Source organism: Carex rostrata, chromosome 6, assembly GCF_964058835.1.
Source record: "Carex rostrata chromosome 6, lpCarRost1.2, whole genome shotgun sequence".
Classification (NCBI taxonomy): domain Eukaryota; kingdom Viridiplantae; phylum Streptophyta; class Magnoliopsida; order Poales; family Cyperaceae; genus Carex; species Carex rostrata.
This window is the reverse complement of record NC_135923.1, coordinates 13,352,269-13,379,819: the sequence shown is the minus strand read 5'-3', so window position 1 is coordinate 13,379,819 and position 27,551 is coordinate 13,352,269. Positions and strand designations below refer to the sequence as shown.

The 27,551-nt window shown below is 33.5% G+C and overlaps 2 protein-coding genes across 2 annotated transcripts; both read left to right on the top strand.

The window, feature by feature from the left end:
* Positions 1-6,969: 6,969 nt before the first annotated feature.
* On the top strand, positions 6,970-12,479 carry LOC144555334 (potassium transporter 25-like). Its single transcript, XM_078303627.1, has 9 exons — positions 6,970-7,353; positions 7,437-7,929; positions 8,378-8,431; positions 8,682-8,942; positions 9,028-9,080; positions 9,349-9,475; positions 9,942-10,196; positions 10,712-11,118; positions 11,530-12,479. The coding sequence occupies exons 1-9, from the start codon at positions 7,315-7,317 to the stop codon at positions 12,196-12,198; spliced, it is 2,358 nt and encodes a 785-aa protein (XP_078159753.1). The 5' UTR covers positions 6,970-7,314; the 3' UTR covers positions 12,199-12,479.
* Positions 12,480-22,460: 9,981 nt separating this feature from the next.
* LOC144555533 (uncharacterized) lies at positions 22,461-26,911 on the top strand. Its single transcript, XM_078303911.1, has 8 exons — positions 22,461-22,859; positions 22,951-23,031; positions 23,124-23,300; positions 24,317-24,487; positions 24,995-25,204; positions 25,730-25,818; positions 25,966-26,657; positions 26,748-26,911. Exons 1-8 carry the CDS (start codon positions 22,769-22,771, stop codon positions 26,767-26,769), a joined length of 1,533 nt encoding a protein of 510 aa, XP_078160037.1. The 5' UTR covers positions 22,461-22,768; the 3' UTR covers positions 26,770-26,911.
* Positions 26,912-27,551: the final 640 nt, after the last annotated feature.

The window sequence follows — 27,551 nt, the reverse complement described above, 5'->3', positions numbered from 1 at the left end:
TAAAGCCGATTTGACGGGTTTTAGACTTGACTTCACTAAAGGGCTTGGTGAACTTAAGAACACCCTAGTTCTACTCATTATAATACATCATATTGTCAAAGCACCAATATTCACAAATTTTTATATGAAAGTATGATGTTTTACATAGTATACATGACTGTTGAGGTATGTTAGAATGCATTTTTTTTTTCCTCTTAACAAGTTTTATTTTGTCACCGGGATTTAGAAAATTGTTATTGTTTCTCAATTTCTTTCGTTTTATATTATATATAAATTCAGTTATATTGGGTTCCACGTGTTTCTTATTTTTTTCTTTTATTTTCTATTATATATAAAATAAGTTATCTAGCTATTATAATAATCAATATATGTGTGTGAATTTTCATTAAAAGTACGTGACAATATGATATTTTTATATATCTAATAAATATTTACTAAATACATGAATATTTAAAAAAAAAACTGCGGTTGAACCAGTTGATCCACCAGTCCAACCAGTGAACCGTTGATCCGAAACTTTACCGAGTTGATGTCCGGTCCAGTTCTGATAACATTGGAATAGAGTGTAATTGATGACGGAATAGAAAAGGACATAATAATGAGGAATTTTTGCAGCTGCACCTTGCTAATCTTGCATTATACTTCTCTTATTCCAACCATAGAAAGTAAGGTTCTAAATAGCAATCATTGTGTCATCACAGAAAGGCTGAAAAAATATCATAGCAAGCTATTGCACCGAGAACACTATTGTACAGCTATAACTAGCTATTTAGAATACTGATAAAGTTAAATATTAATTTCATCTGGTAATGGAAAATTTATTCTAGATATTCTAACTGAATGGATATGAATATATTTTTGCCAGACACAGGTGGAATAAAGAAGAAGAATTCTTTAATTCATATTTTATTTTTATTTCCCCGTTAAGCACATATAAAGATATAAATATGAAAATAATTATATTTAAGAGTTGCAATGTAAAACATTTTGAATTATTGATAATTATCCGAAGATTGAAATTCCCACAAAGACGAGGATCAATTTGCATATATAATCACCCTCCGATAGGAGCTTTGTATGGACAGTACAAAAGAGGTACATAAGCAACATCGATCTTTGACATTTTTTTAGCACGATCTGTGACAATTTTGACCTAATGATGACTGTGATTAGTGGCATAAGCAGACATTATAATGCCTAGAGATTAGAGAATCCACATGACCTGACCTAGCTACTTTGATATTTGTAATTTGACTAACCTAACCTTTTGTTTTTCCACAATACCCACTAGATCAGATGTCTCTCTCTCTACTAAGAAAAGTTCGACAAAAGAGAACATTCTTTCTTTGATCCCTGATCTCTTTTGCATCCAAAAAGCGACTTTTTAGCAACAAGTGGATATTTAAAGAATAAAAGGCACCTTACATTTACAATGGTGGTGAAGCCGTGAAGGTGAACTTATCCAATTATAGTGGATATTTTAATCAATAAACGGTATGTTACGATTCTTCTAAAATTATTTTATGAGGTAAATTCAGGACAATTGAAATGTTTCATGAATAATTAAACTATGAAAGAAAACATCAGCATTCACTTCATATTATGGCACACCGTGTTTTTGTCAAAAGCAAAGTACAAGATAGATTACAACAACGTAACCAAATATAATATAAGAAGAAAAATATATATTATTAAAAAGAAACATAAAAGAAAAGATAGGAAAATATATAAAACTAGACGGCCTTTCGAGAGGATATATATATATATCTTCAACTAAGAAAGCTTGGTTTATATGTGTATTTTTTTTAAATGCTTGCGCACATTTTTCATAAGACAGAGCCAGGGCCGGTCCTGAATATTTTGGGGCCCGGGGCGGAAGAAATTTTTTGCACACCTATTATATGCATGTTTAATTGTTAATGGCTGCCAAACAGTTATGAATACACTTATCGAAGGTCTATTAGTGAATTTTTCCGATTAATTGGCCAATTATTCTCGATTATTCCCAATTATTTCGTTTATTCTCGTTTGATCGTCCATTTATTTCCATTTATTTTCGTTTATTCCAGTGAATATTTATTTTTACATTGTTTTTTTTTGTAATTGTGTGATAATAAGTTTCATAAACATGTATTGCAATTTTATTTGTGCTTGGCTATACATTCAATTTTTTTTATATATGTTTTTTCTTCTTACTTATTTTGAATTAATTAATTAATTCCTCTATTATATATATACCATATATTTTTCTTACTTACTGATGTAATTTTTTCAATTAGTACATCATGTTCATATATTAAATTAAGTTGTTATTACAAACTAACTTTAGTGATTTTATGTTGGAATGTTTCTTGTCTTTCAAATAATATATTGTTAGTGTTTGAAAATGCTTAATTCTCGAATTTATTTTTTAATTAAATAAATGTGTTACTTACACATGTAAAGTGCGTGTGTATTGTTAAGCGTAGTTTCATGTTATAATAATATAACTAAGTTAAATTATTTTTTTAATAAATTATGAATACACACACATAATTTTAATGAAAATACAAAATTGTCTGCATAATTCTGATTAATCGGCCGCATACTGATTAATTGCTTGACAGTATCCCGTTCGTTCGACAAGCGCATACCGTTATTTACAATACTGATATACACAATTTTTTATTGATATGTAAATAGATCATACCTATTTATAGAAAAGTTTGAACCCTTTGAATATTCAAAGTTTTGGCCCTAATATTTTATTTATTTTTAATATATACATATTATTTTTTTTTAATATATGCAAAATATTTTTGTTTCTTTTGGGGCCCCATAAATCTTGGGGCCCGGGGTGGTCGCCCTGGCTGCCCAGCACCAGGGCCGGCCCTGGACAGAGCATTTCCGGTTATTATTTTAAAATACAGCCGCATACGTATATGAAATATGTATTGTATATTCACTAATATAATATTTTTTTTGAAAGCAGGAGCAGAGCCGTACTTTCATACTATGGGATTCAAATACATATGGGGGTCAATCATATAATTTTTTCTGCAGAAAAATGAGAGTCAATTTTGTAGTATCGTGTCATTTACTCTAAATTATATAAAAATGATATATAAATATAAGAATTTTGAAAAAAAAATGCAGATCAATTTTTCTCATTCTTTCTTCCTCCCTCCGCCTCTGCTTAAAAGTGCACTGTTATATTATTATATCTGCTTTTTTTTTATTAAAATTCTCTAAAGAATTTTATTTAGATCGTAAATTTTATTTTTTTTATACACACATACAATACTACTACGTATATATCCCACTATATATGCATGTCTTATATGATAACCGGCTGCGTGCGTATGTAATGTGTGTTATTAAAAGTTGGAGATCAAATCATTCAATTATTTAATATTCACAAGAAATTTTTTCAGTCAAAATTTAAACTTGTAATTTTTCACACGAAGAATATTGTCTTTGCTACTAGATCAAAAATTAGTTTGCAATCGTATATATATTGAAAAATCATTAATTTTGCATTGTTGTAAATAAAGATCAAGTGACGAAGTCATATTGAATTAGAGATAGCCGGATAGGTAACTCTCTATATTTTAATTTAAAAAATTAGATATAGATCTATGCATAGTCTAGTTGTTGTCTACTCATGAAAAAGAAGAATTGCCTATCATGAATTATCAACAATATGAATTTATTAATTTATGGTAATCCGTAACCGTTAGTTGTATTAGTAAAAATTTTGTCAAAAGGAAATAAATATATGTCATTCGATTGATATCGTATACAAATCTCGAAATAAATAGACAACATCAAACAATTAAAGGAAAAAAAAATATTAAACCTTGAATTTTTAAGCGATCGTTATAATTCAATTTGCAAGTACCAACGATGAAAAAATTATTACTCTTTCTGGTGCTTGATTGTCCAAAATGGTCATCAGCGAGATAATATGTAGATTTTACCCTATATAATTCTAGGGGAGTAAAGCTACAATGTTTTGCAAATTAAAGTTAGTGTTTTAATTTGCGCTCATATCTCTAGTTTCAAAGTTCAAATAGTCAATCCGAACTTCTCAGCGTATTCTTCATATTGAAATGTGTTTGGAGGCTAAATTTTATATTTTTTTTAATTTTTTTACTATTTTTTTTTAAAATTTAAAATTAGTGTTTTTCATTAAATAGTAAAAAATACTGATTTTGAAAATTTTTAAAAAAATAGTAAAAAAATTTCAAAAAATATAAAATTTAGTCTCCAAGCACATTTCAATATGAAAAACATGTTAAAAAATTCGAATTAACCATTTGAACTTTAAAACTAAAAATATAAACGCAAATTAAAATATCCACTTTAATTTACAAAGCACGGTAAGCTTACTCATTCTAGGAATCCAGTGATTGGAATCGGATCTCAGGCTATTGCAGAAACGAAAAACGAGAAAGAAAAAAAAAAAAAACCTTGTATTTGTAGTTTTGTACCGTTTTGCTTTGTAGAAGGAACTTTCCAGAAACAAAGCGCCTATGACTATGGATTGGTACCCCATTCCCGACTAGAACTCGCATTATTAGATGACAGCTGTGCAATTCAGTACGGTTTCCTCTCTGCCTCTCTGGTTCATGCACGCACTGATGATATCATTAATTGCATCTAAAGTGTCATTAAATCGGTTTAATAACAGGACCTTATTTCTCAACCTGCCTTTTAACAAACAGTGTACGAACATTTGCAATTCAGATCGTATACCGCAGCTGCGTCGCTATACCCCAACTGTAGCAATGAATAAAGATTCGTACTTGATGTATCCACGTGGGATTCTTAACAGAGAATGAGATCAATTACGGGGACAAAGAAATTAAGAAGCTGTTCAATGAATCAAAATGTTCAATGAACCTTTCAAAAAGAAAAATTGCGGTTGGATAAACTGACTCGGATAGATTTTTTAACAGAGCAGTTATAGCTTCATGCAGCACACTAACCATATGCATCACTGTTTTGATTCTATAGTAAGTGCGCTGCATGAAGAAAAAAACTACTCTGTTAAAATCTTTATCCCTGAGGTTCCTAGATATACTTCAAAATTTATTGGCAGGCAGTGATAAGTGATTTAAGAACGACTGGTACTGACACGTGTCATTATGCATCGATTCTTCTTGCCATCGTAGGTAGTCTATACGAATTTTGATGCCTCGAAAGCCAAAATTGCAAAATTGTGCTGTGCCAGATAGAGTTTATCTTCTTCTTTTTTTCAAAGATGGAAATGAGACACGCCTGAAAAAGAAGATGATTAAAAATGAGAAGAAGAGAAGAAAAAAAAAATATGAGGAGAAGTTCAAATCAAGCACATTCATTGTCTCAACTTTAAGCGTTGGATGCACTATCCGTTCCATTCATCAACCTTTTACCTAAAACCTAACTAGAAAGCAATGGCACCAAAGCAAAAACAGTATGAAAATCAACTTTTCCTTCATGCTCTTTTCATTGGTTCATTTTTTACCAACACTAGTCTGAGTCTGAGTCTCCAATAAGAGACCGAATCGTCTGCCCCCAGAGTCTCTGCGGGTGGGACCTCATTTAAAAACAATAACAATAGTTAAACCCTAAACAGTAACCGGTCTCACCCCGGTCCCACCCGCAGAGACTCTGGGGGCAGGAATTTCCTGCCCCCGGGAGGCAGACGATTCGGTTTCCTCCAATAATCCATTAATATTTCCATATATACATGTGTTTTCTTTTTCTAATGGAAATAGTGATTTGATGTCTAATTTTATATACCATTCCCAGTTCCCACCAACTCATTTTTTTCTTGTGAAACATTGACACTTTACAATTTGAACAGGACTTGAAATTAAATATCTCACAGTCACAGCCCCACCAATTAACGGGGGAGTTTCTTTTTCTATTGATGGATCTTAAATTACAATTAATTTTAGCCATAAATAACATTTAGTGATTTTAATTGCTACCATTGTTTAGCGTATTACGCTACAACTTATCCAGATAAATACTGTAGCAGTTACTTTTAGTTTAATAAAAAAAAAAAAGCAATTTCTCTCAGTAGTGGTAACTTCCAATAGCAAACACAATTATTAGTAGATTTTTTATACCGTGGGGAATGATTACCAATTGAATGCACGGCATGATTAGATTACTAAATCTAGCGCTTAAATTGGGGTAAAGATATTAACAGAGTAATTTTCCCTTCATGCAGCGCACAAACCATATATGCATTCTATAGTTCCGTGCTGTCTAAAGTCAAAATTGCTCTGTTTAATCTTTACCTCAAATTGTCCAATTAGAGTACACAAGCTTCATCAACCCTGTCTAAGAAAAGGAAATAAAACAAAAAGTAGAAAGATCTATGTAGAGTGGGGTTTAATAACTCCACCAATCTCGATACCGCATATATAAAAAAGCAAAATCAATTGTAAACCCAAAAAATTGTCTTGGAAAAACTGCCCATTGACACATTGTTTTTTTGAAAGGAACTCCCACTTGACTACGGAACACTAAAAAGAGCAACCACGTATCCGATCTCTCCTGATAAATTATCACACTCTCTGTTTCTTTCACTTTGACAATTGTTAGAAATTCCAACGGTCCTATCATCTGGAATTTTATCTTTTCTCGGATTTTTTTTTTTTTTTTTTTTTGAATCAAGCCCGTAGGACTTTTTCTCGGAGTTGATTCATTAATTATGAAACAAATATTATGTCTTTTTACTTTTATCTATTGTACTTTGAATATAACATTGAATTATGCACTTTTCAGCTTTTTCTTTTTCTGAAAGAAGTAAATATATAATTAAATACTGGATTAAAGCAAAAGGTTACTCTGTAGTTTGTAAGTTGCAATTGCAACAGTTTCACCAAAGAAATAACTTTTTTGTGATGTAGAATAATAACAGAGAATTTGCGACCGCTGATCCAAATGACCAAATCCCAACCAATAAAGCATCCTTCTCTCTTCCTCTCTCACACTTCTTCCCCAAAAATCTCACTGAGCACACAAAACCCATCTCTTTCTTACCCAATACCTACTTTCTTTCTCTTTCACTTTCTCTTTCTCTCCTCTCTAGAAAGTGTTTCGCTCGCAGTCGACTTCTTCTATTCCTGTCGAATAAAACCAAAAAGACTCTCAAGACATACCTTTGTTTTTTCTCCAGAGAAATCCTAGTGTGGCATGTGGTAGAGCCAGGAGCAACAAGCCAAAGATAAATCAAACCTCTTCCCTTCCAATCGCTTTCTCCCTTCTTATCAGAAACCTTTCCATGAAGAAACGGAAGACTGCCTCTTCACTTACCGCGTGAAATCCTCGCCATCAATGGATCTAGAGGCGGCGCATTACGACACTGTGCGAAAGGTGAGATTGAGTTCCCAGTTTTTCCACACAAAATCGACCTTGTTCTCCAATTGAATTAATCCGGGTTGATTTTTCCTTTACAGAGAGATTCATGGAGGTCTGTTCTCCTTCTTGCGTACCAAAGCCTTGGCGTAGTGTACGGAGACCTCAGTATTTCGCCTCTCTATGTGTACAAAAATGCATTCGCGGATGATATAGAGCACTCGGAAGGGAACGAAGAGATATATGGTGTTCTCTCCTTTGTTTTCTGGACATTAACAATCATACCCCTACTGAAGTATGTATTTATAGTTCTTTTAGCGGATGATAATGGCGAAGGCGGCACATTTGCACTCTACTCCTTGATTTGCCGCCATGCCAGGATTGGGTTTTTGCCCAACGGCCAGATTATAGATGAGGAGCTCTCGGCATATAAGAAAGGAGATGAAGTGGGGCCCGCTTCCGGGTCGAGTCGGGCATCTTGGATTAGAGCTTTGTTGGAGAAATCAAGGTTCTTGCAAAAGGTTTTGTTGATCTTCGCGTTGCTCGGTTGTTGCATGCTAATTGGAGATGGCGTGTTAACACCTGCTGTTTCTGGTTCGTACTCATCTTCCTTTTTTGTTTCTTTGTAGTAAATTAAGCTAGTTATATTTTCTCTCTTTCTTTTTAGGTCAGTTTTCGTGAATTATTTTATTGTTCGTATAGTGAAAGCGTAAATTGACCAAAATTGCAAAGTTTTTTGGGCAAAATTGAAACAATACAAGTGCCTAATTTCATAACTGTGCATTAACAGGAGATTAATTAAGCTTAGAATTGATTGTGCTCTCTTTTGGTTCATTTGCATCTCTGGGTGAACCCATTTTCACTAAACCTTTTCTTAATTATTCTTCCTTTCTTATCTCATAGCAAATTGTGAAACAAAATTGAGAATAACTTACATTAAGGCAGAAAATAATAGTAAAGATGAATTGGTGATTTTTTCTTTTCTTTTCTGATGTTGAAGTTATATTTGCACTGAATTGATAATTTGTTTGATTTTATGCAGTTTTCTCAGCAGTATCCGGTCTTGAGCTTTATGTCTCTAAAGAACAACACAGATGTAAGTATTTTGTAGAAACATGTATTGCTATTAGAATTTACCATACTGGCATACGATTTCTTGCATTGCACTCATCATGTCAGTTCATAACCATATTGATGGAGTCTGAACCTTTTTTTTCCCTTTTCTATTGTTAATTGCTTAGTTTATACATTACCATCTCAACACCCCCGCAATTAAGTTATGCGCTGTGATTTAATGTGTAATCTTGAAGTATCTTTAAAAAATATGTTACATTTTTAAATGCCAGATGTGGAGGTTCCGGCGGCATGTCTAATACTTGTATGCTTATTTGCATTGCAACACTATGGCACACACCGAGTTGGTTTCCTCTTTGCTCCAATTGTCGCCATCTGGCTTATGTGCATTAGCATCATAGGAATCTACAACATTGCCAGGTGGGACCCTCACGTACTCCGGGCCCTCTCTCCGTTTTACATGTACCAGTTTTTGAAGAAAACTCAGCGGGGCGGGTGGATGTCACTTGGCGGTATCCTTCTTTGCATCACTGGTATGTGAAGAATCTGCATCAATTAAATGATATTAAAATGGCACATTGCAAATTTTTTTCTCACATTTTGTTTGTAAATTCTCAGGTTCAGAGGCAATGTATGCAGATCTGGGGCATTTCTCACAAGCATCGATAAAGGTTTGTGATATACCTAGTTTTGGTTGGTGTCAACTTTCAAAAGTTATACTAGTTGGCTGGTTCTCAGCACTACCTTTTTTTGAAGGTCAATTCCTAGCACTACTTAACAATTTTTTTATTTCTTTGTTGTTTTTTTAATTAAACTTTTATAGTGCCTGTGGCTTGAATAAATGACACGTTCAATTGGAGTACCTGACTGGTATGGTTCTGGTATCTTATGCTGTTGCATCTTGCTCTAATTATTAAAAGACCTTTCTACTTGTTACAGGTTGCTTTCTCATTCTTGGTGTATCCTGCTCTTGTTCTGGCTTATATGGGTCAAGCAGCTTATCTCTCTCAGCATCACCAAATAGAAGAAACCAGCTACAAAATTGGCTTCTACGTTTCTGTTCCTGGTACTTTCACACAGCAACTTGTTTATAGCTTTTGTGACGATAAACCATTTTTAGCCTAATAAAGTACACAAGTCAAAATGTACATTCTCTTGCCTGTTATGGTACCAATGATTGGTACAGCCCACCTGGTCCATTACTGCTGCAGTTGGTCCAGTTCCTTTTATATGCATAGAAGTGTAAAGTGACCACCAGGGATGGTGTTTTGAGTTTGAAGATAAGCCAGTAAAGCTAGTTGAAGCCAACACGAAAAGCGTTATAACTTCATGGTCGCTACCTGATTGGAAAAGATCTAGCAGCCTGTTATAGGGTCCAATGGGTGTACCATAAACGTACATTCCCTGCAGTACCGGTTTTACTTAGACAAGCAGTCCTGTACTCCTGTTCGTCTCTGTAGTTATTTCATATGAAGTCTCAGTTACATCTTGACACTCTTCACCCCTCTCTCTCTCTCTCTCTCTCTCTCTAGAACAAGTGAGGTGGCCAGTATTTGTGATAGCAGTATTAGCGGCAGTTGTTGGCAGCCAGGCAGTGATCACGGGCACCTTCTCCATCATTAAACAATGCTCTGCTCTTGAGTGTTTCCCCAGGGTCAAAATTGTCCATACTTCTTCATCTGTGCATGGTCAAATATACATCCCAGAGATAAACTGGATTTTGATGCTTTTGTGCCTCGCTGTTACAGTTGGCTTCCATGACACCAAGCGCCTTGGTAACGCCTCAGGTATGTTTAATATACATCGAGATGGACATTACTATATCTATATCATTTGCACCAGAATCACTCATCCCCAAGAATCAGTGCATATTACATTCATGCATGCTTCAACACATGAGTACTAATTTTGTGCGTACATTGTTTACGATTTACATCAATTTATGTTCCTTCTATACATCCATCAATTCATCCATACATGTTGCACCCGATTGATAACGCCATAAACAAGACTACTTCTCCTTTTAAGTTTATACATTCTGTCTATAAGTTCATACATTCATGCATCAGTAAAGTTCTCGTCTAATTTTCTGGTGACATTTGATAGTATTATAATGCATGCTTGTATTGAAAATCTTCTAATTGAAATATCACATTCTTGGGCTTCTGTGTTCTTTCTTTGCTGAGATTGAAACTAACATATTAAATGAAAGCCTTTTTAATGACTTGACAACAAATTAAAAATAACAACTCTTGATTTTTAATTTCTGATGTTTGTACAATTCTTTATTCCTTCATTTCAGGGTTGGCGGTGATAACAGTCATGCTTGTAACAACCTGTCTCATGTCAATTGTAATATCCCTCTGCTGGCACAAGAACCCAATTTACTCCCTCGCATTCCTCCTCTTCTTTGGCTCAATTGAGGCCTTCTACTTCTCAGCCTCGGTTATAAAGTTCCTTGAGGGAGCGTGGGTCCCCCTTGTACTCTCTTTCATCTTCCTGTTAGTGATGTATGTGTGGCACTATGGGACGCTCAAGAAATATGAGTTCGATGTGCAAAACAAGGTTTCGATCAGGTGGTTGCTTAATCTGGGTCCTTCACTTGGAATTGTGCGTGTGCGCGGGATTGGATTAATCCATACTGAGCTTGTCTCGGGTATCCCTGCCATTTTTTCTCATTTTGTGACCAATTTGCCTGCTTTCCATCAGGTAAAATTCTACTTCAGTTTTTTGGCATTTTTCTTGTAGTTTTGATGTCTGCACTGAAACACTTAAAATTTTCATCAGGTTATGTTATTTGTCTGTTAGAGATGAGGTACTAGTCAATAGAAATATAAGCCAATTAGAAGAAACATGTGAAATTATGAAAGAAAATTACTATAATAGTGGAGATGCAACCAAGTGATGAATTCATTATCACCTAAGGTAACAGAATATTTCTGTTTAGATCTGGACTGTCTGATCAGAATCCGCATGAATATTAAAGGCGTCCATGCACTCTACCTCGTACTGGATTGGCCTGGATTCTGATCAGACAGTCCGGATCTGATCTGTTTCGAGGTCTTTACTAAAATTTTATCAAGGGACTCGTAATTTAATCTCACTTTTTTTTTTCTCCAGGTTTTGGTGTTCCTTTGTGTTAAATCAGTTCCTGTACCTTATGTGCAACCTGAGGAGCGATTTCTTGTGGGCCGAATCGGGCCCAAGGGATACCGCCTCTACCGGGTCATTGTTCGATACGGATATCGAGACATACAAAAAGATGACATGGAGTTTGAAAAGGAACTCGTCAGCAGCATAGCTGAGTTCATCCGATCCGATCCAGTGTCCGGTACCAACAACCATGACAATGGTACCAACCCATTATATGACGACCCTGAGAAAGCAAATGAGAAAATGGCTGTTATTGGTGCACCTTTTGGTTTGTCAGAGGACAGTGAACCGGTACCAGAAAATGAGTCACCCAGCTCGTCATCTAATGGTAATGACCTGGGAATTGATGGTGTTGTCCCGAAGAGGAAGCGGGTTCGGTTTGTGCTACCCAAGAGCCCTGAAATGGATAGTGGGACCCGGGAGGAATTAAAAGATTTGATGGAGGCAAGGGAGGCAGGGATGTCATTTATTCTAGGGCATTCTTACACCAGGGCTAAAAGCGGGTCGGGTTTTATCAAACGGGTTGCAATAAATTTCGGTTACGAGTTTTTGAGAAGAAATAGCAGGGGACCAGCGTATGCAGCCAATATACCGCATGCATCTACACTGGAGGTAGGTATGGTGTACCATGTTTGATATGGAAACCACCTGTTTGAGTTTGTTTTATAAGGTAAAAAGATTGTATGCTTAATCAAAATGTATATGGTAGAAGTTTCCAGGAGGCCTGACTAACAAGTAACATGTCTGAGTTTTTGAAGAGAAATAGAGCTAGGTTTGAATTATTTGTACATATAATTGTTCGTTTGGTTCTTTCTTCTTTTTCGTTGTAATTTGTTGATAGAAATAATGTTCGGTCACAACCCCTAAAATACTTGAGATGAATAGTTAGAAAAGCTTCGGCAATTTTGTTCGTTGTATTTTTGTGGGTGGTTGAGTTTGATACATTTCGGAGCTCACAGTTTTGTTTGAAATTCATGTTTGTTCTTTATTTTATTGTTTCGTTGCGCTTGTTATTTGAGTGGTAACTAGAGGGTTCGGTAGTAGGGATGTAAAAAATCACGGGGTGGCCAGATATGGCACTGTAGGGGTGTAAACGGATTGGATATTATCTGATTTTGTTCGGATTCGAATTCGAAAAATTACTTAAATTATTTAATCTATATTTGTATCTGTATTCGAAAAATTATAATAAGTATATGGTAAGACTTTTACCTATCCATATCTGATCCATAAACTGTAACAAATGTCTATGTTATTAAATTAAGTTATTAAATTATATATACATACCAACGATTTATTAAACTGCATATACTTATATATTTTGATGAATAATATAATACTATTTAATTAATGTTTTGATAATATGATAATGTTTTGTAACTAACAAATTTATTATGAACAATATTAGTTCTAATTTATGAATGAAAAAAATAATATTTATGTGTTATTTTTTACTAGAATGTATATTAGTAATTTATTTTTTATTATCTGAATTTTATATATATATATATATTGAGATTGACTACTCTACTTACATAAGCATATGAGGCTATATTAGGGCTGGCAAAAAAATTCGAGGTTCGTGATTCGATTCGGGTTTGATTTGGGTTTGATTCGAGTTTAATTCGATTCGAAATGGGTTCGAATTGAAACGAACCAAACCAGGTTCGGTTCGGAATTAATTCAAACCAAACCCAAACCTAGCCTGGTTCGATCGAAATGGGTTCGATCATTTTTATGGTTCGAATCTCATAATAACATCGGTCGTCCATTTACCTGATGAAATTAAAATCCAAGATAGAGAGTCATAATTTAACTTAGCCGACACTCCCTCACTCTCAAATCTCAATAACCTAGTTCTCTCTCCACCTCTCCCTAACTCACTCTCCCTCTAACTCTAAAATCTAGCCGACGTTCTCGGCGACTGGCTGTCTCTCCGGCTGTCACTCCTCTCTCCGGCCTAGATGACTGTCTCTCCTCTCCCTTCGGTCGTCTCTCATAGTTTATACCAGGAAAGCCGTCTCTGATGTATTTTTTTCATAAACAATTATTCAACTTAAAAATACTCATTTCATAGTTCATACCGGTAAAAGGAAGCCATGTGAATTGTCCCGCTAGAAAAAATTAATGTATAAACTACCGGTATAACTAGGACTGCTAAAAAATAATTTAGTTCGTGATTCGATTCGGGTTCGATTCGAAAAATGTGTAGTTCGCAATTAATTTGATTCGAAATGTGTTCGGTTCGAAACAAATCAAACTAGGTTCGGTTCGAAATTAATTCAAACCAAACCCAAACCTAAGGTAAGTTCGGCTCGGTTTGGTTCGTTGCCACCCCTAGGCTATATGCTTATAAGTTATTTTTTTGTTTTCAAAACTCAAAAAGTCGATCTGAATCGTTAGATGTGATCTCTATATTGAAATGTGCTTGGAGATCAAATTTTACATTTTTTTGAATTTTTTTACTATTTATTAAGCCACTTTGAAAATTGTTGATTCAACGATGGCTTCTGATTTTACTGTTTTGTTAAGCTACCGTTGGATCAGCGATTTTCAAAGTAGCTTAATAAATAGTAAAAAAATTCAAAAAAATGTAAAATTTGGTCTCCAAGCACATTTCAATATAGAGATCACATCTAACGGTTCAGATTGACTTTTTGAATTTTGAAAATGAAAAAATGACTTGTAAGCATATACCATCATATGCTTATGGAAGTAGAGTAGCCAACCTCTATATATATATATATATATATCCGTATTCATATTCATTCGATATTTGATCCGTATCCGACTGTTTACATCCCTACGGCACGGTACGTGTATTGGTCACATGTTGTGACTTGCGTCCCTTGTCATGATCAGTTCTTTTTATAAATTTGGCATGACATGTTGTGTTACGCGAAAGATTTAATCACATCATGTCACGTCAGTTATGTGTAATTAGAATCAAATGATGAATCTTGAATAATCTAATTTAAATTATAAAAAAATAGTTAAATGTGACAAATGTGATCAATCACGTTTGGCACATTATGTGTGATTAAGGCATGCTTCGGTCACATCGTGATTAATGAGCTGTGATCATCCTTTCAAATTTAAATATGGTATGTACGGTATATAAAAATCTAATTTGATTACAATACGACACGATACATGACTTTAGGGGCGGATCTACTGTAGCACAGAGGGGGGCAGCCGCCCCCCCTTGGATTTCAAGTTTAAGTGGTGATCTATTGGTATCGATCGACTTTGTCCCTCCCTGAAATTTTTTTTACCCTTTCTGGATGTTTGATTTGTAATTCGGATTAAATTTAGAGTTAAAATTAAAATATTTTTTTTAATTATGATTGGTAATATTAATTATAAGTTATAGGATCAGAAATTATAAGTTAGGGTATTGAAAATATAAGTTAAAACATTATTTTTTTTATCGAGTACCCAATTAGTTAATGGGTATAAATCCGATAAGCTATTTAAACCCGATTTAATATTTTTTTGTCCCTCTCTGACGAAAATCCTGAATCCGCTCTTGTGATATGACTAGTCACAACACGCATGTATTTAGATCTAAGCAGTAGTACGGAAAAAATATATATAGATAACATTGAAGAAAAACGATTGCTAGATGTTCAATAGATACATTGAATAACAGTCGTATTGAGAAGTCTTCAACTTGAGCGAGCAGGGGAGGGGGCCACTTTTCAATTCGTGTCTGAAAAAGGCCATAATACGACATCATGCGATCATATCATTTCATGAAAAAGCCAGTAGTTTCGTAGATCGGGCAGCTCGGAAGTAAAGCATGCAAGAAAATGCCAGAAAATAATAACAACAAATAGAACGCATGGCAGTGCAAACAAGAAAAAAGGGTATGACAATCAATAGCAACTCAAGAAAAGGGGTGCCTTTTTTGGATTCTTTCTTTTTTTTTCTCTTTTGTTGCTTTCTATTTCTGGATAGAATAAGTCTGGTGTGTGTTTTCGGACCAAGCAATTAGGTCGGCATCTACTAACAATAAATTAATTTAATAACTTTAATGATCGTTAAAATAATAAATTTATATTTTACAATGGTTTGTTTTTATCAGATTATAGCCAAATTAGAGTTGTTTTTCGTGTTTCAGCCCAGAGCAAAAAATACATGATGTGGACAGTATTTTTTTATTAGTTTTGCTGGTTATTCAAAAATTTATAAATTTTCATATTTGTTGGGCTCAATAAAAAGTATCAAAATATTATTAATATGATCCATCGAATATATTCAACACGGAACTTGCTTTGTCTGCAAAGATGAGTCAAATATTTTAAAACATATTTAATAAGGACGAAACTAGAAAATTTAAGTAGGGGAAGCTAAATTATAAAATACTTATTATGTGAAAAGGCAAAAAAAAATGTAGTTAGTGAGAAGACTAATCTATATAAATACCTTAAATAAATAAAAATGTAATTAAATTTTAATATATATAATTAAAATTTTAAAATTATAGGGGGGACTTAGTCAAAAGTTGCTATGTCTTAGATCCGCCTCTGATATTTAACCTGATATAAATTTCAAACTAAGTATGCATGTACAACTAAAAAAAAAGATTGTAATATTGAGAATTTTGTAATTAATAAATTTTTGGCATTAATGTGCAAAAGTGATGAATAACTAAAATCAGTCATGACTCGTGAGTTTATTCCACCTAATTTGTACGATTTAATTATCTATAATTATTTTATTAAAAATTGACGATTTTGATTGCTAAAGAGAATACGATAAAATCTTAAAAACTAGGGAGAATCAAAATCCTGTCATGATATTAAGAGTAAACGTAGTTCCAACATTCACCCCTTTAATATTTTCAATAATTAGTGTAAAATTTTGTTCAAATAAATAAATAGTATTGTTCATGCGTCTTTCATCATTTAAATAGTTCGTTAATAAATTTTTATTAATTTAAATTCTTCACTCATTTAAATAAAAGAATGTTCAAATTCAACTGTTTGATTTTTCAAATCATTTATAGAGAGTTTGGCTAGTATAACATCAGTGTTATTTTAGCTAAATAACACCAACTCCAAAACTTATCGAATCGACTTCAAACTGTGAATCCAAACTGTTCAAACTGATTAACTTCATTAGTTGTGCGTTTACATGCAAAGTTTATAATTTTCCGAACTTATTTAGTATCAAGTCAAGCAGTCAAATGTGTGAGTTTTTAAGTTAATTTTAATACATTAATTTTTCAACATTTTTACCGCTTGGTTTTATACTAAAATAACTCGAAAATATAAAAAAAAAATTGCGTGTAAACGCATCATTCATAAAGTAAATCGGTTTGAACAGTTTGGATTAGTCATTTAAAGTCTATTTAATCAATTTTGAAGTTAGTGTCATATGACACCGATGTTATACTAGCCAGACTCGTTTATAGATATCAACTTCCTGTAATTATAGAATAGTAAATATAATATATACTTTGATACTGTGGTTAACTGTTTTTGCATAAGACTTTAACTACACACAATAAATCGTTAAAACTAATAGCATCAGATTTTTTTTCTTCATTTACAGTCTTTTACTAACAATTTCAGAGCTCATGTTTCTTTGAAATACCGAGTCTATGAAAAATTCCCCAAAAACATCGAAAATGTTGTCGTTTTTCTCTTGGGAGCTTGTAAGTTGTAAGAGATCGACAACGACCTCATTTCAGCCGCTGAACACCAAGCACTCAGATCTAGGTATCATGTTGGGCAATTTCATATGTGGGGCACCACAAAGAAAATAAATTGCATAAAAGTTCCAACATTAATATTATCCACCCTAGATAGACCCAAAAATACAGAAAATAAGATTTTTTTTTTTGCAAAACATGTTAATATGTATAATTGTATACTTTATACAATCACACTTTTCAGTTTTTAAGAGGATACATGTAAAGTGACTATAGTGATAGTTGATGAAACGTTTATAAAAGAATATAGGATTATATATTATATATTATAGGTATCCTTGTTATAATATATATTTTTATATATTGAATTTGAAAATTTCTTTTAGCCAATAAAATTTCCAATGAAATTGAACCGTTAACATGTCAAGGTGCTAAGTGAATGACTAATAAACTTTCAAATCACATCGAATTTGGAAGTTTATATCCTGCAATTTTCTGCAGAAAAAAAGGAAGAAAAAGAAAACCATGATGTAGTTATTTTTATTAGAAAAAAATAATAGGACAAAGGGCTTATTTTAAATAAATAATGAGCCATGCTGATAGGTTTTAACTTTTAAGACATTCTAATTTCACAGGACCATAATGGTAATTTGTTATATTACAGGGTGAGACAGCAAAACATTTATATAATAGTGTTTTCTAACAAGGACCGTATTGGGCCTTGAAGTGGAAATGGGGCCCACAAACAGAAGTCTAAAGGCTATTATGGTCCACAAATCAACTTCTTCCACCAATGCCCTTTTTCCCTTTTGACATCTTAAATCTTACACCTGCACTAAAAAATGACACGTCACTTAAAAAATAATCAGAAACTGTAAATAAAGTGAAATCAGTCATAGGTCTAATTTAAATTAATAATAAAGACAAAAATTAAAAAAACGGATTCGCCTTTAATAAAGATAATTATGAGTCCATTAATTTTGCTTTGTGAAGGAGAATAAATGTCTTTATTAAATGCATCAACACCGGTTGCATTAATTAAGGAGAAAAGACTACTAGTGTAGTGTGGTTAATTAAAAAATTGAAAGGAAAATAAAGATTACAGATAGCAATATCAATATGAGATTTGGGAGGAGCAGACATGGAATTTTCCAATTTTATTTTTATTTGTTTTCATCTCAATGGCTTGCATAAATCCTCGGTGAACCAAGAATGCTTAGAGTTAGAGGCATATGATATGAGAGGCAAAGATTATTGATGGCTCACTAATTCCGATTTTTTTATAAATACTCAAAAGAAATATAAAATTACGAAATCTACCCACTGTCTGATTGAAATTCGAAAAATACCCAATCCGGTTAACCAATAACCGGATTTGGGAAAAACTTCCGGTTAACCATTAACCGGTTACCCATTAACCATTCAAAACAATATATCCGGTTAATGGTTAACCGGAAAGTTGTTGGGTTTTTTTTTTTTTTTTAAAACAAAAAATTTTAATTTTTTTTATTTTTGTATTGAAATATTAGAAATGTTGAATATATTTCTTTGAAAATAGATGAAATACAATATAATTTGATTTATTAGAAAGACTGCAACAAATAACCCGGATCAATATTTTTCAGGCCGGATTTTTCGCGGCTGTAAGAAAAATTAATATATTTCTTTATGTGTTATTAGAAAAAAAATAAAAATGCATAGATTCTGAGTTATTGATCCCGGTTCAAAAGTCACTTCTATGTAATCCAGAAAATATTGTGATTCTTCTAAGACATTTAATTTATGAAAAGTTGTATCTATTTTTGAAAAAAAATATAAACTTTAAGTTATTTAATAAATGTTATTAAAAAAGAATTATCAAAATAGATACAACTTTTTATAAATTAAATGCCCTAGAAGGATTACAATATTTTCTGGATTACATAGAAGTGACTTTTGAACCGGGATCAATAACTCATAATTTAAGCATTTTTATTTTTTTCCAATAACACATAAAGAAATATATTAATTTTTCTTACAGCCGCGAAAAATCCGGCCTGAAAAATATTGATCCGGTTATTTGTTGCAGTCTTTCTAATAAATCAAATTATATTGTATTTCATCTATTTTCAAAGAAATATATTCAACATTTCTAATATTTCAATACAAAAAATACAAAAAATTTAAAATTTTCTATTTAAAAAAAAAACCAACAACTTTCCGGTTAACCATTAACCGGATATATTGTTTTGAATGGTTAATGGGTAACCGGAAGTTTTTCCCAAATCCGGTTATTGGTTAACCGGATTGGGTATTTTTCGAATTACAATCAGACAGTGGGTAGATTTCGTAATTTTATATTTCTTTTGGGTATTTATAAAAAAATCGGTCACTAATTTTTACCTGAGCATGAACAACTGCTAGGCTAGCTCATATTAACTTGTATAAGTTTTTTTGTTTTTATTTGCCTATTTCTGTAATAGAGTATCTACTTGTATGTATTAATAAGGGTTGGTGGGTCTAGATAGATCTACGATTGATAGGTTCATTGTGCTATGCAATTTGAGAACGTACCAAATTTTTTGTTTTTCTGTACTTACATGCTGTTATATTGCAGCTCTCCAGTATTGTACTTATTTTGTGTTTATTGCTAATGTATGGGTTTCTTCAACAACAAAATAAAGAAAATAATGCTTAGAGCATAGATCTATGATCTATCTATCTGTTTATTATTTATTTATTTATTTATTTATCGAGTATCTATCACATTATTTTTTGCTCAAATCCAAACTTATAATAATGGTGCCACAGATACCCACCTATGTTTGATCAAATCCAAACAAAAAAAAACAGCTACATGCTATTGGTTCAATTTTTAAAGCAAAAGCAAAAGGAGGTATTTGGTGCATGGCGAATCTATGCGGAATGACCCACATGACAATAAGACAATTCCTCTTCTTCTTATAAACAAATAAAAATTACTTACCCATCTAAATAATTTTCAAGTTAAACTAACAATACCACCAGTAGCTTGCTTATGAATACTTTCAATTTGGCTAGAAAAAAAAAATACTGGATGCCCATGTTACCGTACGACTTGTGTTGTTTCTTAAACCGGTAAACATTTGGAGAGATAGCATATTTTTAATCAACCCACCGTTGCTATTTGAATTACGGTGTATGTAACGAGTCATTGTTTGATGAAAACTGTATACCATTGTATGGTTTCCATACCTTTTTGAACACATAAGATCAAGATAATTCATTGGTACCTGTGATAACGGCACCAATTGCAATAAATACAAGAAAAATAACTAAAGCTCGCTGCCTCGCCACCTCCCTCCAGCTTTTGCTGATTTTTAATTAAAGCCATGAAGACTGGATTATAGTGATACTAATACCGGAAAAGATTTGACTCCTTAATCTCTGTTATTTTAAATTCCAGCTGTGTGAAATTCTTGAGGTGTTTGTTTTCCAAGGCTAAAAGAAAAGAGAGATGAAAAATCAAACTGTCCAACTTTCTTTTGTTATATTATATGAAATTATAAAACTGAATTCTTACAGACTAAAATAAATTAAATGAACTATCCCCTTCCATTAACTCGAAATACATATTTGATATTTATCTTTCTCATCTAATGAGCAAACTCATACAATTTAGTTAAATTTCTTCAAAAAAATTAAACTTCCTTTGTTTCATGAATTATTCGATTAGATCATTTGGTCACTCATTTGATCATTTGGTAGGGTTTTAAAGGGAATATGTAAAAGCCTTGAATAAATTATATCAATCTGAAATTTATTGTACATGATTTGCACACAACAGTGATTTATAATTGTTCAATTGAAAATCAATAATTTGAATTGCTAGCAAAAATATGTCATCACTTAAAAATTGGAGATAATTCAAAGCCTCTTGGGGTTAATGTGCTGGTTCTATCACATAAACAAGAGGAATTTATACATCATTTTTTGTTATAAAATAATGCTATATATTTTTTTTTTACTATTTATCATTCTATTATAGTCCGTTGCATGTTAAGTTGTATGATTTTTGTTGTTGGTTTTTTTGGGCAACAAAAGAAATAAATTTCAAACATTCAATTAATATCATGAGCGGATCTCGATGCAAATAAAACAGCAACAATTGAGCAGACTTTGTTCTCAGCTACTTTTATGGAGCATAGAATTATTGAATTTCTATGCAAAAAATAACATGTTAACTTATTAGTAAATAATATTAAATCATATATAAATATTCACCATGTCGTTGATTTTTCCCTTGGAATAAAAAGAAATAACAGAGCATGTGGACTCGGTAGAGATAAAAGCAAAATACTAAATCTAATATAACTTGTCTAATGCTCAATTTCCAGAGCACGTGATTTTCGCTCACCTTACCTCTGCTGTTTTGTCCGAGACCGGTTCCTCTCTTTATTCTTACAAAATTGAAAAATCCATTATTTACTATTGGTTCATGTTCATGTATCTATTTATTATTTTTTATATTAAAATATCATGATACTTTTAGCATATTTTTCATATTATTCTCAAGAATTATAAAACCTTCAATCTTTTTCACTGCTTGCTGATATAATTTCATAAATACTATTCAAAAAATAATAATTTACATAATTAAAGATCTCATTTATCAATCTCGATTCTTGTAAATATTTTTACAAAACTTAACAAGTCTGAAATTGAATACAAAATAGCATTGTTGTAGTTTAATTTTATGAAGTTAGATGTTATTTACAAAAATTAATACTATTTTTTTTTCATATTATTCTTTAAGGATCTGTTTAGCCACACCGAAATAGAAAAATTGACTAAAACATATCATTTATTTCCTCTGAACAAATAAGAAGAAAGAGGAATATAAGATATTAAATATATAATCCTTTCAGGTTTTTCAATTGTGAGTTATTTATATCAATAACACACTTTTCGTTATATGCTCATAAATTTTTGTTTCAGTATTATCTGTGTCATGCATATTAGAGAATTAAAAAATAAATTGGACAATTCAATTGTAATTATGCAGCTTAGAATAAATTTCTACAATCTTTAACGTGAGTATATAACTTAGATGAAATATATTCATTAAAATAATGGTTTTTTTACTTATTTCAAGGCAAATATATAACCCTAATAAAATTCACTACTACTTTTTTATAACTGGACAGCTCCGTTATTTTTTAAACGGAGAATGTTTTTACTCTCTCTCTATCTTCCTCACCTCACTTTAACTGAGGTGCTCACACTATGTGCTGCTCTTCCTTAAACCCACACAAGCATTAATACACTCAGAGCGAAAAAAAACAGACATAGAGAGAGAGAGTGTGAGTGTAAGAGGGGGGCGCAAATACACATCACCTCTGGTCTTTGGTCTCTTTCGCACTGCTTTTGCTTCCACTAGCGGCAGCATCAGCTAAGCTAGCTATTTGTGCAATAGAAAAGCGAGAAAAAAAAGAGAGCAAAGAGAAATTAGAAACGTTGCATTTGCGGATCGTTTTCTCGCAAGGAGACGATTTTTGACATGATTTTCACCTGATTCTTCTCTCGAAAATGGGGATCGAGAAGAAACCGATCGCCCTGCTACTCATAGCCTTGCTTCTCTCCGGTTGCACTGCCTCCGTTTCTGCTGCTTACCCTGCAAGTATGCTTCCTCTCTCTTTTTCTTTACCAGCTTAAGGTTTTCTTTATGCAATCTTCTAGCATTCCAGTTTGATCTTGGTTGCTTGTCACAGAAATCGTAAGCAATTTTGTCTCAAATGCGGCTTCTTCTCTGATCAAGCGGCTCTGGTCATTCAAATCTACCACGAAAACAGGTAAAAATTATTTCTGTCCTTGATTTTTGCTATTCTCGGGGTCTGATCTAGTAAAATGAAAAGGTAAATAAAATAATGTGGTGTAATTTCAGCGGTTGCTGGCCGTTCCATGGTGAGATTTGAGAGCGGGTACTCAGTGGAGACCGTGTTTGATGGAAGCAAGCTTGGGATCGAGCCTTACGCAGTGGAGGTGACGCAAAACGGAGACCTTTTGGTGCTCGATTCAGTAAATAGTAATATTTACAAGATCTCCTTGCCTCTGTCAAGATGTGAGCACATAACTCTTCTCAAATTCTTGATCAGGCATCTTTTTTCAAGTTAAATTTTGTTTGAACCCTCTCTATTTGTTGATGGTGCAGTCAAAGGTGCTTGATTTTCAATTCTAGGCTTAGTCTCAAAACTGGGAGAATTCAACAGACTTGTCTACTAAAGTTATACTGTTTTCTTGTAATGCAATAGAGAGGAATTTTAATTTTAATTTTTTTTATGACGGATCAGAGTTCACCTGAACAATTATTTTCACCAAACGTCCCCTTCTTTTTGGAGATAATAGTTTCTAGTGTGCCAAAATTTTGTTGTCGTCACCATCAACAAATACTAGGATCTGCAGCATATGCTTTCCAAAATTAGACAAGCAAACAAGACTAATATTGATTAGTGATAATGACATTTAGTGGCCTTATCTTTGTTTGACCTAACCTTGTCAAATTGATTGTTAGGTAGACATATATGAAATTTCAAACACATTTTTTTTTAAATCAACACTCTTTATTCGAAATACTCACCTAAACTGGGAGAATTCAACAGACTTGTCTACTAAAGTTATACTGTTTTCTTGTAATGCAATAGAGAGGAATTTTAATTTTTTTTTATGACGGATCAGAGTTCACCTGAACAATTATTTTCACCAAACGTCCCCTTCTTTTTGGAGATAATAGTTTCTAGTGTGCCAAAATTTTGTTGTCGTCACCATCAATAAATACTAGGATCTGCAGCACATGCTTTCCAAAATTAGACAAGCAAACAAGACTAATATTGATTAGTGATAATGACATTTAGTGGCCTTATCTTTGTTTGACCTAACCTGTCAAATTGATTGTTAGGTAGACATATATGAAATTTCAAACACATTTTTTTTTTTAAATCAGCACTCTTTATTCGAAATACTCACCTAAACTTTGGCAACTTACAGTTTACTCTGACAATCCAGTATTAATATATTATGCGCACATTTATGGTCTAATTGTTGTTTTAACCTGCTAATTATATTTTCCAAAAATTGCAGACAGTAGACCTAAGCTTGTGGCTGGTTCAGCCGAGGGGTATTCTGGTCATGTTGACGGCCGTCTCCGAGAGACAAAGTTGAACCATCCCAAGGGGCTGACAATGGATGATCGGGGAAATATTTATGTTGCAGATGCCATGAACATGGCGATCAGAAAGATCAGTGATTCTGGTAAATGCTAGAATATTATGTGTTGTGTTAGAATTTGATTGTTGTTCTTTCTTCTTCTACTTTCTCATTGATCATTACAAACTTTACTAAGATTCCTGATAAATATCTCCTAGCAAATGGCTGCCTGTGGTATATTAGTAGAAAAGGCTACAATAGGATTATAGGATTCATATCAAAGAAAGCACTGTGATAGCTAACAAGTTAGCACAACCAATATTTCACACTGCAAATAGTATAGTAAATTATAAATAATCTATGCAGCAATAGTACACAACACAAGAATGGTATCATAATTTTTTTAAAATGTATAACAACTAGCATACGATATGCAATTAAATAATAGCTGATGCCCAAAAAACTGTATTGATAAATCCAAAATAGCCTAATGGTCCTTAAATATGGCTAAGTCAGGTCCTGCAATTGTTAACACTTGTCTAAAAGAAACAGCATCAATTAAAATAAAAACATTTTTGCCAAACTTATGATTATTACTTTGTGCTTGTTAAGGGGTAACAACAATAGCGGGTGGGAAGACAGGGAGGGGAGGTCACGTAGACGGGCCAAGTGATGAGGCCAAATTCTCGACAGATTTTGAGGTGCGGTACTTGGGCAGCAGCTGCTCCCTCCTCATCATTGACCGAGGCAACCAGGCCATCCGTGAGATCCAGCTCCATTTTGACGACTGTGCGTACAACCTCGAAACCGGCTTCCCTTTAGGTAAGTGGCTAAGTGCACTGGCTGTCTCCTATTTTTCTCTGTAGTTGAGGGGAAATTTTCATGTGTGCCCCTTGTGAAATGAGATCTGCTGTCCTTAGAAAATGGCCATCAGACATTTTACTGGCAACAGGGAATGCCTTTTTTTTTTTTTCTTTTGACTTTTGACCTTGTTTTGGGTTTGTGTTTTTTCTTTTCTTTCTTTGTACTTGTTGTGGGGGCTGGGTGGAGGTGGTTACTGGTTTCATTTGTTCTGTAATTAAATATCATGCATGCAAGTACAAATGTTATACCTAGACCCCTGCAAATTATTGGGTAATATCTCTATAGTGCTTATTTCCTTGTATATCTGAAAAGATGCCAAACTAGCTCAACTTCATCACTTGATTCTCTTTAAATGGGGAACAAAGAGGGTTTTTACTGTACCCTGAGTCTGAAACTAATCCCTTGCACTAAGGCAGGGCAGCAAGTTAAAATTTTCTCTAATTGCATTTTACACAGTGAAGTATATTTGATGAATATTTTCAGGGATTGCATTGCTTTTTGCTGCCGGTTTCTTCGGTTACATGCTTGCGTTGCTTCAGCGCCGTGTTGGTGTGATGGTTTTTAGCGAAGATGTGAGTACATATGAAACTTACCATCTCCATTGTTTATATTTTACCTGTCAACTCTAAATCTAGCTCTGTCTTCTAGTCTGTGTCACGCCTGTCACCATTCGACGTAATCAGTAAAATAAAATTTGAATTTCCAATCTGCCCTTGCAGGAACCACTAGCTCCCGGGATGAAAGCAAACAGTAACATTCCTCCTTATCAGAAGCTGATGAAATCTTCTCTGAGGCCGCCTCTTATACCACCAGAAATTGAAGCAGGCAAACAAGACGAAGACGAAGAAGGCTTCTTCACCTCCATCGGGAAGTTACTAGGCGGGGCCAGGTCATCATTCGGGGAAATACTCTTTGCACTTTTCAGAAAGAAACAACCACCCTCACCTAATATTATTACCACCAACCCATATCAGTACCAGAGCCCGCAGCACCAACTTCACAAAACAAGCACATGGCCGGCACAAGAAACCTTCGCAATCCCTCATGACGAATCACCGCCTTTGGTAGATCCTCGTACACCGACCCCAAAGAAGAGCTATGCATTCATGGCAAAAGAGCCCGACAAAATACATCACTTAAGGCATGCACGGTCATTTGGGGAGCCACAACAACAGCAGCAGAGTTTCCAGCCACAGACACAGACTTACTACCAGCAACACTTGCAACAGCACAGGCATTACTCGGCAGGGCCGCAAACTATCTATGAACAGAGTTGTGAGTCGACAAATGAGATAGTGTTTGGGGCAGTGCAGGAAGTGGATAGCAAAAGGCAAGTGGAGATCAAGGCATTAAATTATGGGGACTCTTACTATGAGCAGTATGGGATGCGTTATCGGCAAAATTATATGGGGTATAGCAATAACTTCTAGATTCTCTTTGTGCATTTGTTTTTTTCCTTGATAAATCTAGCGTTGGTTTATACTGAATTTTGCTAAACAAGTGGAATGCAGGGAAAAAAATAAAAGAAAAGGGTAATGACGATTTTGAAAGAGGCACCGTCATGTAGTTGAGAAACATCGCATGACTTGCATTTTTTTGTTGTTGCTAATTTCTGTGAATTAATTTGTGGACTGTAGGTCTTTGATAGTTAATTGCCTGGCTAAATAGTTGAGTTATGCTAATAGTAATATAAGCAGTCTCATGTAAATCAGATGCTGTGAAACGTGAGGATTGGATTGGGTTCCTTCAATAAATTTAGTAATTGTAGGTAAAAGCCGTGATTCATGTTCCAAGAGGAGCCTACATGATCCTATGCTAAGAAAAGAAAAAGGAAAATAGTGAAACTTTATATTTACATGGCATGAAGCATTTGGAAGCATGTGAAAACTGACCCCATTCATTTTCTTTTCCAAAATTCAATGATGTTTATTGATATTTTTTTTAAGAAAGTTTTGCTATGTATATTTAATTTGACTTCCATATTTTTAAAATGATAAATTTTATTCAATTAAGAGCTATATCCTGTTGGAAAATTTTCTGTATCTGCTCCTGCACCCGTTTATCCCGGGTGGTGCTCTAGGCTGCGTTAAATTATCTTTGCACACACCTACGAAATTTTAATGACAAAATTAGTCCCTTCTACTGCTGGTACAAATACAATTATACTTGTCTTTCGAACAATCATCCAGTTGAGGCACTCATTCTTCTTGAAGGATGGTATGAATTTGTTCAAAGAGGATTTACCGCTGCCCAAAGCAGTTCTCCTGTTTACCCCTTCTTACAGAAACAGCCCTCAGTTTACTGT